At 39.2% G+C, this 13,749-nt stretch overlaps 1 protein-coding gene across 1 annotated transcript in view; it reads left to right on the plus strand.

Annotated features, from left to right (window-relative positions):
• The window catches only part of LOC308440005 (immunoglobulin superfamily member 1-like), a gene marked incomplete at both ends in the record, with an annotated part of 49,193 nt that overhangs the window by 1,128 nt on the left and 34,316 nt on the right, over positions 1–13,749 (plus strand). The window contains one exon of the mRNA XM_080941927.1: positions 7,453–7,983. Within this exon, the coding sequence (XP_080798053.1) occupies positions 7,453–7,983 (531 nt within the window). The remainder of the gene's footprint in view (positions 1–7,452; positions 7,984–13,749) is intronic.

Below are 13,749 nucleotides of genomic sequence, written 5' to 3' on the forward strand. Positions count from 1 at the left end.
TCCTCACTACCACCCACCCCTACAACAACCAGAAAAAAAAATTGATTCCCAGGGGCTCTGACACAACAAGACCTAAAGAGCTTGATCACACCAGAACTTCAGTATCCAAGTATAGATTGTCCTGAAGCTGTTTGTATTTTAATGTTGATTCCACTTCCCCAAGAAGGGCTGCCTAGTCATGAGACTCCAACTGAACCTTCCCATTTTAATTAGTAAAGTAAAGGAAAGCCAGTGACTGGGTGGGGCAAGGGAGATAGAGAGAAGTCTAAGTGGTCAGAGGATGAGAGGTCAGAGAGGCTGGGGAGGTGAGAGGACAGAGGGGGAATGTCATCAAAACATAGAGCTTCCCAAGGACCAGCTGGAATTTATTGGTGTTAAATAGCTAGGAACATTAAGGATTTTATAGGTCTACTATCTCGTGTATAAGGGCAGTTTGTATCTTTGTCTATTTAATGCAATCTTGTTGTGTAGAGGGTTTGTGGATTGAGAGTTGAATATATAAACCTATATGAAAAGCTATCGGGCTTTAGAGTTGTGTTTGTGGGACTTTGGGGTAGAGAAATACCCCAGGACAGGGGCAGAGAATAGGCAGTAGAAAACTGCCAGGGAAGGGAGTTTCGTGGACAAGTTGGGTGGTAGGGTGGCTTCAACTAGGTGCCAGAGGAGCACACAACTCCAAACTAAAATCAGGCCTAAGGAGTGAGACCTCAGTACTGGTAAAGAGATAAACCCATTTTATTTTTTTAATATTTACTATAACATTCAAGAGGCAGCAAGACTCCCTGAAGCTCTGACACACTCAGGATCACAGGGTCACAAAACCACAGGATCACAAAGACACCTGAACTCTGGGGAGTTCTGACACAACCAGAATAAAAGGGTCCAGTCAGAGACAGTTACAGCAGGTAGCACTAGAAATAACCAGATGGTGAGAGGCAAATGCAAGAACAAAAGAAACAGGAGCCAAGGCTACTTGGCATTATCAGAACCCAGTTTTCCCTCTACAGCAAGTCCTAGATGACCCAATACCTAAAAACCAAGAGTCAGATTTAAAGCCATATCATGATGATGATACAGGACATTAAAAAGGACATGAAGTAAGGAGAACACAACCAAAAGAAGGAATTGAACAAAACCATCTAGTATCTAAAAATGGAAAGAGAAACAATAAAGAAATGACTAAAGGAGACAACTCTGGAGATAGAAATCCTACGTAAGAGATCAAGAATCATAGATCTTCATCCACATAATATAAGAGATAGACGAGAGGATCACAGTTGCAGAAGATACCATAGAAAACATTGACAAAATAGTGAAAGAAAATGCAAAATGCAAAGAGAAACTAACCTAAAACATCCAAGAAACTCAGGACACAATAGGAACACCAAACCTAAAAGTAATAGGTATAGAAGAAAGCAAAGATCTCTAACTTAAGGGCCAGTAAATATTTTTAATAAAGTTATAGAAAAAAACTTACCTAACCTAAAAAAGAGATGCCCATGAACATACAAGAAGTCTACAGAATTCCAAATGAACTGAACCAGAAAAGAAATTCCTCCCATCACATAATAATCAAAACAGCAAATACACAAAACAAAGAAAAATTATTAAAAGTAATAAGAGAAAATGTCAAGGAACATATGAAGGCAAGCCTATTAGAATTACACCAAACTTCTCATAAGGAACTCTAAAAACCAGAAGATTCTGGACATGTCATAAAGACACTAAGAGAACAAAAATGCCAGCCTTGGCTAACCCAGCAAAACTTCCAATTAACATAGATGGATAAAACAAAATATTCCATGACAAAACAAAATTTATACAATATCTTTCCACAAATCTAACCTGATAATGGATAATAGACGAAAAACTTCAATGCAAGTAGGGAAACTACACCCTAGAAAAAGCAAGAAAGTAATCTTTCAACAAACCCAAAAGAAATTAGCCACAAAAACATAATTCCACCTCTAACAACAAAAATTACAGAAAGCAACAATAATGCATACCTAACATCAATGGAATCAATTCCTTAATAAAAAGACATAGACTAAAAGACTGGATACATAAACAGGATGCAGCATTTTAATGCATACAAGAAATACACATCAGTGACAAAGACACTACCTCAGAGTAAAAGGCTGAAAAATATTTCCCAAGAAACAAGCTGAAGTAGCCATTCTAATATTGAATAAAATAAACTTTCAACCAAAACTTATCAAAAAGAATAAAGAAGGGCACTTCATACTCATCAAAGGAAAAACTCTTCTAATATAAACTCTCAATTTTGAACATCTATGCTCCAAAAGCAAGGACACCCACATTTATAAAAGAAACTTCACTAAATCTCAAAGCATAAATTGTACCACACACATAATAGTGGAAGACTTAAAACACCTCACTCTCTTAATGTCATGACCCACTCATCTTAAATATTTGGATCTAATTAGTGCCACTCTTACAAGCATGGGAGCAGAGCATCCACTACAGCCTATCATTTAAGAAATTACATTCCCTTTTACCGCAGCAGCCATAAACTACAAAGGCTTCTCAATTATAGTTGCATTCAGATTAGCCATTTCAGATCTAGGAGCCATGTCTTTATTGCCTAAGGAAAAGGAGAATAATATATACATATGCATAAACAAAGTTATGAATGTGATAAGATGTATGTTTGAGTAAAGAGGATCTTACAGGAGGAACTGGGGCATGAAAATGAGCAAGAAACAGTCTATAAATATATACAATTAATTTAAAATATATTGAAAAAGGAAAGAAATCTAAATAGAGGTAAGAAAGCATTTTCTCCTGGAAACTATATTTATCATTGCCATTTTAAACATATATTCTCCCCTCACATGTTTCTCATATTTTCACTGTGGTAGGAGAAATTTTGAAATGACCTCTAGTTCAACCCCTTTTATAAGGAAAGTAAGTATCACCTCTTAACTTGGCATATTAGCAGAATCTATAACTAGATTATGTTAAATGGAATAGGTTAAAAAAAAAAACTTTTCCAGGTGCAATCAATGTCTCTAAAAGGTAAAATTAAAGTTAAATAAAAGGAGACTGTTCAAACTCAGCATGACCCAATGAGGTAAGACCTTTATGAAAAAAAGCAGAGTGAAAAAAAGGTGTCATGATTAAATGCTTACTTTCATGAGGACTTGAGTTTAGACATCTAGTGCCCATGTAAAAAGCCAGCTGTGGTGTGGTGTGCACCTGCAATCCTAGCACCAGGCAGTAAAACCAAGAGGATTCTGAGGGCTTGCTGACCATCCAATCTAGCCAATCCACAATTTTTAGTCTCATTGAGAGACCATATCTCAAAAAGTACAGAGGGATTAAACAAAGGAAGACATCAAGCATTGGTCTTTGAACTCAATACAAAGGAGAGTGCACACACAAACACATACACACACACACACAGAGAGTGAGAGTGAGGGAAAAAGAGGGAGAGAGAGAAAGAGAGAGAGAGAGAGAGAGAGAGAGAGAGAGAGAGAGAGAGAGAGAGAGATTAAAATTTTAAAAGTACCACAGGAGAAAGCCTAAGAGAAACATTGTGTTATGAACTACACCTGGAGAAAGACAGCTATAGAAGTAATGGTATCATTCTTATCACTTCAGTAATAAAGTTCTGTCAATAATGTGAGTAGAAGATCTCAAATTTCAAATGAAATTCCATGCCAAATCTATACCTTAGCAGATAAGAGTAAGATCAATTTATGTTCAAGATGGTGCTAACTTTTCAACAACATCTTAGGAGAAAGCTCAGTACTTACTCATCACAGAGAATGATGAATATTCTCAGATCAAGAGTCAGCTACCTACATGGTTCATAGAGCATAAGAAAAATGTTAAAAACCTATACTGTACATTTCAATAATAATGACAATAAAAATGATAGAGAAGGGTAATAGAGCTGCATGCTCAAAGCTCTGATTAATGACCTTTATAGATTCTTTCAGACACTCTCATGAGCATTTAGAAAAAGTTCCGTTGAAATCTGTTAGGTCTCTTGCTGTATTTTGAAATCACTGGGCAAATAATTCTGAAACATATTTTTAGTTTTACATTAAAAAGATTTATATGTTTGGAATACATAAATTTGAATATATTTGTACATATGATTTTTCTATGAAATGCTTTTTATACTATGTGTAAGTGTGTTGTGTGTATGTGTATACGTACATGCTTTATACCTAAAATAACTTTTAATAAAATATTAACTTTTGCAGCAAATCAAAAAAACAACAAAAAAAAAACCACCTCACTCTCATCAATGGATAGATCATGGAAACAGAAACTAAAAAATGACACAGTGAAACTAACAATTTTCTAGACAGATACCAGGTATCAAAGTTAAATCAGGATCAGATAAATCATCTAAACAGTCCCATAACACCTAAAGAAACAGAAGCAGTCATCAAAAGTCTCCTAAATAAAAAAAGCCTAGGATCAGATGGGTTTAGTGTAGAATTCTATCAGACTTTCATAGAAGACCTAATACCAATATTCTCCAATGCTGGAGTCCAGCCTCAACATAGGACCGGAGTTCTCTACTAGAAGCAGAAAAATCTGGAAGGTGATAGAGAGTAAACACAGACCACTTTTTGGGTACAAGCTGACAGGCAATTTTTCAAAGCTTAAAGTTAGTCTGTCTCTCTGTGTGTCTGTTTCTTCCTGTGTGTCTCTGTCTGTCTGTCTCTCTGTCTCTCTGTCTCTCTCTATCTCTCTCTGTCTCTCTCTCTCTCTGTTCTCTTTCTCGCTTGCTTGCCTGCACACACTCTGCATTCTCTTCTGCACTCTGCTTTTCTTCTTTGTGCTTTTATTTTCTCGAACTCCCACACTCATACACATCTCTGTTCATTTCCTTTTCTCACACACACTCTTCAGACATACCTCACACATAGCTCACACACACCACATGCATTCTCCTTCCACACACACACACACACACACATTCTCCATACACGCCTCACATTCTTTCCTCACTCTACATGCTCTTCTCATGCTCACTCTTACACACACACACACACACACACACACACATGCTCATACATGCTCTCACATTCACTCATTCACTCGCTCACTCATTCACTCGTTCACTCGGTCACTTGCTAGCCTATCTCTTGCCTCAGTCTTTTATTGATACTCCAAAAGCAGATAGAAAAAAGACACTGTATAGTCATTGCCAAATTAAATTCAAAAGAATAACCACATTTCACAAAGAATTAGAAATCGAATTGTTCCCCAAAGTTTCAAGCTTCCCCAATTCCTGTGGCCAAAATAAAAATAATCACAAACTTATCACTATTTAAACTTTAACTTTTAACTTATTATACTTCAGAGCTCAATGCTCCGAGGTCAGCTACTGGCATTTTCCTGTGAAGCTCTAATGATAAATGACATGGGAAGATCTGCAGTGCAGTGGCCAGAAAGAATCAAGTTAACCCTTAACTCAGCAGTTCCGCTAGCTTTCTGTTCTTGTACATTGCACACAGTGACTCTCCTAAGAATCTCAGTATTTTGACTTAGTTTTATTAGAATGTAATTTCATGCATTTTATACTTTCTGATCCAGAAACCACTCTCAAATGTTGTGCAAAACTTACTTCATAACTTCAATAACTTTTCCTTTTCTTGGGATCCCAATGTTGGCTCTGATTCATTTTCTAATAACTTCTTCAAACTTTCTTTGCAAGTTGAGCATTAATCTGGAACTATTATTGTGCAATTATTACATTGTTTCCAAGATAAGAGCATACAGCATGCACTTAGGATGGTGCTGTGTTCTGCCCCTGTGTCTCAATTTCCAATTGTTTAATAATCATTACATCAAGGAACAGCTAGTTTCACAGAATCCACCAGAGCAGAAGGAGAAAGAAATAGGAAAGTCAGATATACTAGAATAATTATGCACACCAAGGCCAACTGAAAACTAGTCACGCACAAATGAAATCTAGACAGCCATTGTCCAGGACTATGGTTAGAAAAAATGGGACAACTGTTTTACAAAGAGCTGCCTCGGGCTACTGAGATGTCTCCATCCTGGCCTACTGCAGGCAGTCTCTTATTTCAGATGGTGGCTCCTCTGAAAGAGTGTGTCTCCTGCTTCTCAGTGTCCCAGAAACCACCCTTTTTCAAAAGGTACATCCCAGGGCTTCTAAGATGTCTTCATTCCAGCCACTGCTGGCAGTCCCTGTCATGTTATGCTGTCCCCAGCACTTCAAACTATTCCACAAAATAGAAACTGAAGGAATACTACCCAATTCATTCTTTGAAGCCACAATTACACTCATACCTAAACCACACAAAGAGCCTACAAAGAAAGACAACTTTAGACCAATTTTCCTCATGAACATCAATGCAAAAATACTCAATAAAATTCTTGCAACACCAAATCCAAGAACAAATTAAAACAATCATTCATTATGATCACTTAGGTTTCATCCCAGGGATGTAAGGATAGTTCTGTTGGAATAACCACACCAAACCACCAATCCACTTGGGGTGAGCTGGACTGCCTGCTTGCATGCCTCAACTCTGGGAAAGATACATGCCCCTTTTGTTATGCTAATTGGCTCAGTCACAAGCCTATTTCCATACCTGGCTTTTCTGTGTCCAGTTGCCTTAGGTTACAGACTTCACCTTAGGGGTGACTTCTCCATCCAGCAGCTAGGGAATTTGCATACCTTCTCTGTAATTACCTAAGTGTATATACTGAGACTGGGAGTCAGTCCAGTGAGACTGCAGTTCAAGATGGAGTAAAGCATTTCTGGTAACACGAATAATGGACTTGTGTCTTTCTTTCAAACCCTTAGGCCTTCGCCCAGTTCAGAGTAGCTGTTCCTGGTGCAGGCACCACAAATGGAGGCCCTACGTCAGCCTCCGCAGGTTCAATTTATAGAAATCCATCAATGTAATCCACTATGAAAACAAACTCAAAAAAAAAAAAAAAAAAAACAAAAAAAACACATGATCATCTCGTTAGATGCTGAGAAAGCATTTGACAAAATTTAACACCCCTTCATGTTAAAAGTCTTTGAAAGATCAGGAATTCAAGACTCATACCTAAACATTATAAAAGCAATATACAGCAAACCAGTACCCAACAACAAACTAACTGGAGAGGAACTTGAAGCAATCTCACTAAAGTCAGGTACTAGACAAAGTTGCCTACTCTCTCCCTTCTTATTCAATATTCTACTTGAACTCCTTGCTAGAGCAACTAGACAACAAAAAGAGGCCAAAGCGATATAAATTTTAAAGGAAGAAGTCAAAGTATAACTATTTGCAGATGATATAATTGTATATGTAAGAAATCCCAAAAAACTCTACCAGAGAATTCAATCCTCTTGGGAGTCCGAGCTGGTCTACAGCACCTCCCCCGCCTCCTCCTCCAGCTACCACCTTGGAGGCTTCAGCAGTCCCACCCCCTCCGGCTCCTCTTCAGATTGCCCCTGGTGTCCTTCACCCAGCTCCTCCTCCAATCGCTCCTCCTCTAGTACAGCCCTCTCCCCCAATAGCTAGAGCAGTCCCAGTTTGTGAGACTGTACCAGTTCATCCACCCCCACAAGGCGAAGTTCAGGGGCTGCCTCCACCCCCACCACCTCCTCCTCTACCTTCACCCGGCATCCGGCCATCATTGCCTGTCACCATTGCAGCTCTTGCTCATCCTTCCTCTGGGCTGCACCCAACTCCACCTACTGGCCTGGGTCCCTATGTTCCATCAATGCCGCCATCTTCTCCCTCCCAAGTTCTACCTGCCTCTGACCCAAATCGTCATCCTTCCACCCTACCTGTGATCAGTGATGCAAGGAGTGTGCTGCTGGAAGCAATCCAAAAAGGTATTCAGCTTCGCAGAGTGGAAGAGCAGCGGGAACAGGAAGCGAAGCGTGAGCAGCTTGAGAACGACGTGGCCACCATCCTGTGTCGCCGCATTGCCGTGGAGTACAATGGCTCGGAAGATGACTCTGAGTTCGATGTAGACTGTCTGGAGTAAGAAGCCGCATGGCTCTGTGCTGCAAGGCTGAATGCACACGTCCTTCGTGGCTCCTGTCCTTTGAAAATGTTCCATCATTCTAGTGTTTCGCTTCCTATTTCCCTTGTGATTTTTGATTTATATGAAAAGTATTAGCATATATTTCAAAGTAAATGTTTTACAGTGGTTTATCTTAATATTTTCCCCTGGAAAAATATAATTTGGTCCAATAAACTACTAAGTATTAAGCACGGACAGCCATTATTAGAGTAGCAGATTCAGTTTTTGATATACTTTAATTGTACACTTTATGGGTTTTTTTTTTTATTTGAAGAACACAACTGAGAATGGAATTTTGATGGCAGCTCTGTCCGTTTTACATGAAGACACGCTGCCTCTGTGTCTCCTGTGGGTCTGAAGGCCCACACTAACTCAGAAAGAACACGTAGTTCGTAGTGTTGATTCTCGCAGAGGAATGGTTAGGGTTTTTGTTATCGTTTCATTGTTTTTAAATACTTGCCTTATTTGAACGTTTAGCAGAGCCCCTTCCCATGCAGATATTGAGTGATACAGTTTTGCTTGCCTGTAGAAGTTTACAGTTTTCTACGTGAAACACTCAGAATGAGCACACGTGTAACTTACATAATGTGAGACTTGCGATCCAATGTCATAAATGGTTCGTTTTAAAGGCTCAAAAAAATATAACAGGAAACAACAATTACTACTCCTTAATATCTGGTAACAGCAATGAACTCAATTCCCCAATAAAAAGACACAGACTAACAGACTGGACATGTAAACAGGACCCAGTATTTTGCTGCTTACAGGAAATGCACCTTCGTGACAATGGCAGACACTACTTCAGAGTAAAAGGATAGAAAACAATTTTCCAAGCAAATGAGTTCAAGGCCAGCCTGGTCTACAAAGTGAGCTCTGGGACATCCAGAGCCACATAGAGAAAACCCTGTCTGGGATTTGGGGGGATTCCCGAATGGAGGGGTGAGGGACTCCTGAGGTCCTATCCCTAGCTGAAAAGCTAATTGATGCTTAGGGAAGGAGAACCAGTTTGGTTTAGGGGTGCAACCAGAAGTAGGTTTCCCACATCCCTCTGGATGACCCCATACCTACATGGGCAACACTAATTGAACTCAGTGAGTTAAGAAAGAGAAAGGAAGAAAGAAATCTAGATAAATAAATGGGGGGCGGTCTTAGAGGGAGTTAAAGGGAGAATGGGAGTAAGTGATTGAGACATATTGTATATGTATATGAAATTTTCAAGGACTAAGTATTTATATAAAATATATGGGATGGAGAGGTAGCTCATGTTAAAATCACCGACTGTCTTTCCAGAAGACCAGGGATCTAATCCCATCAGCCACATGGCGGCTTTTGTCTGTAACTCCTGTTCTGTGTAAATTTCCTCTGAAAAGGCCACACCTCTAAATCCTTCCCACAGTCCCACCAACTAGAGACTAAGTATTCGAATAAATGAACCTATGGAGGGCATTCTTGTCCAAACCACCACGGTGAGTGAGCTTTCAAACCAGAGTACAAGCCCTGACTCTCCAGCTTCTGGCTTTATCTTATCTCTGGGAAACTTTTTATATTAAAATCTTTATAAACATTTGTATTCACTTTATTTTTATTTATTAATATATATTTAAAGATTTACTTATTTACATTTATTTATACAAGTACACTGTAGCTATCTTCAGACACACCAGAAGAAGGCATCAGATCTCATTACAGATGGTTGTGAGCCACCATGTGGTTGCTGGGAATTGAACTCAGGACCTCTGAAAGAGCAGTCAGTGTTTTTAACCACTGAGCCACCTCTCCAGCCCCAAGCTGACTGCTCTTGAAGAGGACTAGTGTTCAATACCCAGCACTCACGGGGCAGCTCACAACCAAATGGAACTTCAATTCTAAGGGGTTCAATGCCCTCTTCTGACCTCCAAAGGCACTGCACACCTGTAGTGTGCACACACACATATAGATAAAATACCCATACATAACACTAAATAAATAATTTAAAAATAAGTAAATAGGCATAGGCCTGGGTAGGTCACACTGGGAGTTCTCAGAGCACAGAGAGCACAGTGCTCTCTGGAAAAGGGTCTTTTATGGCTCACAGTGAGGGCCAGGCCTCTGTAATCGGGACTAGGGATCTGCCTGGGGAAGGCCTAGGGCTCAGATCAGCTGCACAGGTGCTTTTCCACCTGAACCAAAAGTGAGCCTGACACATAGGCCCTCCGACTGTCCAGTGAGGGAATGAAAAGAATTTTCAGAGCACAGGGAGTGTGATGCTATCTGGAAAAGATTTCTTTTTGGCCTAGAGAAAGAGCCGGTCTCCACCATTAGGACTCAGGACCTGTGAACAGAGGGCTGAGCTACCAGAACAGCCTCACAAGAGCTCCCACATTTGAGCCCATGAAGACAGAGCTGAGTAACTGCCATCAGAACTCACTGCCTGCCCACAACACCCAGAAGCAATTTCCGTCCTGAGCACACGGGACTTCAGACCCATAGGAGAGACAGGCGACAGTCACCAACAACAAGATCACCTATAATCTCAGATAACAAGATGGCAAGAGGAAAGGGAAAGAACCTAAGCAATGGAAACCATGATAACATGGCAACATCAGAACCCAGCTCTCCCACCACAGCAAATAGTGGATTGCCAAACACACTAGAAAAATACAACTTAAATTTGAAATCATACTTCCCCAAAGATGCTTCAACATATAATATGGAAACATGCTCTACCATGTTCATAGCAGCCTTATTTATAATAGCCAAAAGCTGAAAAGAACCCAGATGACTTTCAACAGATAAATTTATACAGAAAGTGTAGTACATTTACACAGTGGAGTACTACTCAGCTATTAGAAACAATGACTTTATGAAATTCCTAGGCAAATGGAGGAACTAGAGAATATTATCCTGAGTGAGGTAACCCAGTCACAAAAGAAAACACATTGTATGCAGTCACTGATAGTTGGATACTAGTCCCAGAAAGCTCTGAATACCTATGAAACAACTCACAGACCATATGAAGCTTTAAAAAAAAAAAAAAAAAAAAAGAGGCCAAAATGGCAAAACCTCAGTACGTCTTAGGGGGAAAAATTGTGTATTCATCATATATTATTATGTAACAAATTTTCTGAGCTATAATAATATTTTATAAAATAAGGAACTTTTAAAAAAGATCAAATGGGCTTCATGCAAAGGATACAGGGATAGTTCAATATATGAAAGTCCATCAATAAAATTCACCATATAAACACATTAATTATCTCATCAGATGCTGAAAACCCCTTTGATAAAATCCAACACCCCTTCATATAAAGGATATTAGAAAAATCAGGGATACGGGGCACATAGCTAAACATAATCAAAACAATATAGTGGAAGCAAATAGCCAACATCAAACAAAATGAAAAGAAACTTAAAGCATTTACACTAAAATCAGGGAAAAGACAACGCTGTCCACTGTATCCCTTTCTACTCAATAAGTAATAACAATGAAGTTCTAGCAAAAGCTTTAAGACACCTAATGGAGATCAAGGGAATACAAACGGGAAAGATAGAAACCAATGTGTTTGCAGATAATATGATAGTATACATAAGCAACCCCAAAACTTCTACCAGAGAACTCCTGCAGCTGATGAATACAACACCTTCAGCAAAATGGCTAGATACAAAAATAACTCAAAGAAATCAGTAGCCCTCCTTTATACAAATGATAAATGGGCCAAAAATGAGCTTGGGGAAAAAAACAGCTTTATATTAACCACGGATAACATAAAATATCTTGGTGTACCTCTAAACAATCAAGTGAAAGATCTGTTTGACTAGTATTTTAAGTCCCTGAAGAAAGTGAAGAAGATATTAGAAGGTGGAAAGACCTCCCATGCTCGTGGACTGGTAGGAAAATGACCATCCTACCATGAGAAATTTACAAATTCAATGCAATCCCCATCGAAATCCTGACACAATTTTTTACAGACCTTGAAACAATGATTCTCAACTTCATATGGAAAAACAAAAACCCAGGATAGCCAAAAGAATCCTGAACAATAAAAAAAAAAAAAAAGCCTTGGAGTGAAATCATTATCCCTAACCTCAAGCTGTACTACAGAACAACAGTGCTAACACTGTATAGTACTGGTACAAAAAGAGACACATTGGTTAATGTAATCAAATTGATGACCCAAAAATAACCCACATACCTAAAGACACTTGATTTGTTTTTATAAGGAAGTCAAATTCATACAATGGAAAAATGAAATCATCTACAGCAAATGGTACTGGACTAACTGAATGTCAAGAAAAATGCAGAAAAATGAAAATAGATCCATGCTATTGTACAAAATAGATCCAAACCTTGCACAAAATTCAAATCTAAATGGATCAGAGATCTCAACATAAGAAAGGAAACACTAAATCTCATAGAAGAGAAAGTGAGAAATAGCCTTGAACACATTGGTAAAGGAGACAAATTCCTAAACATAATTGCAATGACTCAGACTCTAAGATCAAAAATTAATAAATGTGATCGCATGAAACTGCAAATCTGGACTTCAGGGCACAGAACAGAGCCTGGCCCATCTGCCACCCGGACCGGCAGGTCCTGAAGGTTTAAAAACTGGTGAGTAGGAGATCTAGGCAGCCAGGGAGGAGAGAGAGATCTCTGCGGAGTGCGCACGGAAAGCGCACCCCCCCCCCGCCCTGCCTGATCCAGGGACCAGGAACACAACTTTGGAACTTCTGTTCCCACCCGGCGACTCTGAGGCACAGAACAGGGCTCGGCCCATCTGCCAGCTGGACCAGTGGAGATCCAGGGACACAGACCAGATACAAGGGAAAGGCGAGAACATATCACTGACAACAAAATGGCAAGAGGAAAGCAAAAGAGTATATCCCAAGGAAACCAAGACAACCTGGCAACACCAGAACCCAGCTCTCCCATAACAGCAAACATCGGAATGCCAAACACTCCAGAAAAAGAAGACACAGACCTGAAATCATACTTCAAGATGCTGATAGAGATACTTAAACAAGAACGAGAGGAAAAGCAAAAAGATTCAGAAGCTTTTAAAGAGGAAACAAGAAAAAAACACTCAAAAAACTCAAAGAACTAGAGGAAAACAGAAACAAAGAGATGAAGAAATGGAAGAGGGAATTTAAAACAGAAATTGACACAATAAAGAAAACACTAAAAGAGATAACCCTAGAGGTAGAACACCTAAAAAAGAAATCAGGAGTCACAGAAGCAAGCATTTCCAAAAGATTACAAGAGATGGAAGAGAGAATCTCGGGGGCAGAAGACAACATTGTAAACATAGACAAAACAGCCAGAGAAGATGCAAAAAACAAAAAGCTCCTAACCCAAAATGTCCAGGAAATCCAGGACACAATTAAAAGACCAAACCTAAAGATAATAGGAATAGAAGAGGGAGAAGAGTATCAACTAAGAGGCACACTAAATATCTTCAACAAAATCGGAGAAGAAAACTTCCCTACCCTCAAAAATGAGATGACAACAAGCATAAAAGAAGCCTTCAGAACTCCAAATAGGTTGGACCAGAAAAGAAATACCTCCCGACACATAATAGTCAAAACACCAAGTGTCCAAAGCAAAGAAAGAATACTAAAAGCAGTAAGGAAAAAAGATCAGGTAACATATAAAGGCAGACCAATCAGAATTACACCCGATTTCTCAACAGAGACTATGAAAGCTAGAAGAGTCTGGACAGACATCATGCA

The sequence above is a fragment of the Micromys minutus genome, assembly GCF_963924665.1.
Source record: "Micromys minutus genome assembly, chromosome: 30".
Classification (NCBI taxonomy): Eukaryota; Metazoa; Chordata; class Mammalia; order Rodentia; family Muridae; genus Micromys; species Micromys minutus.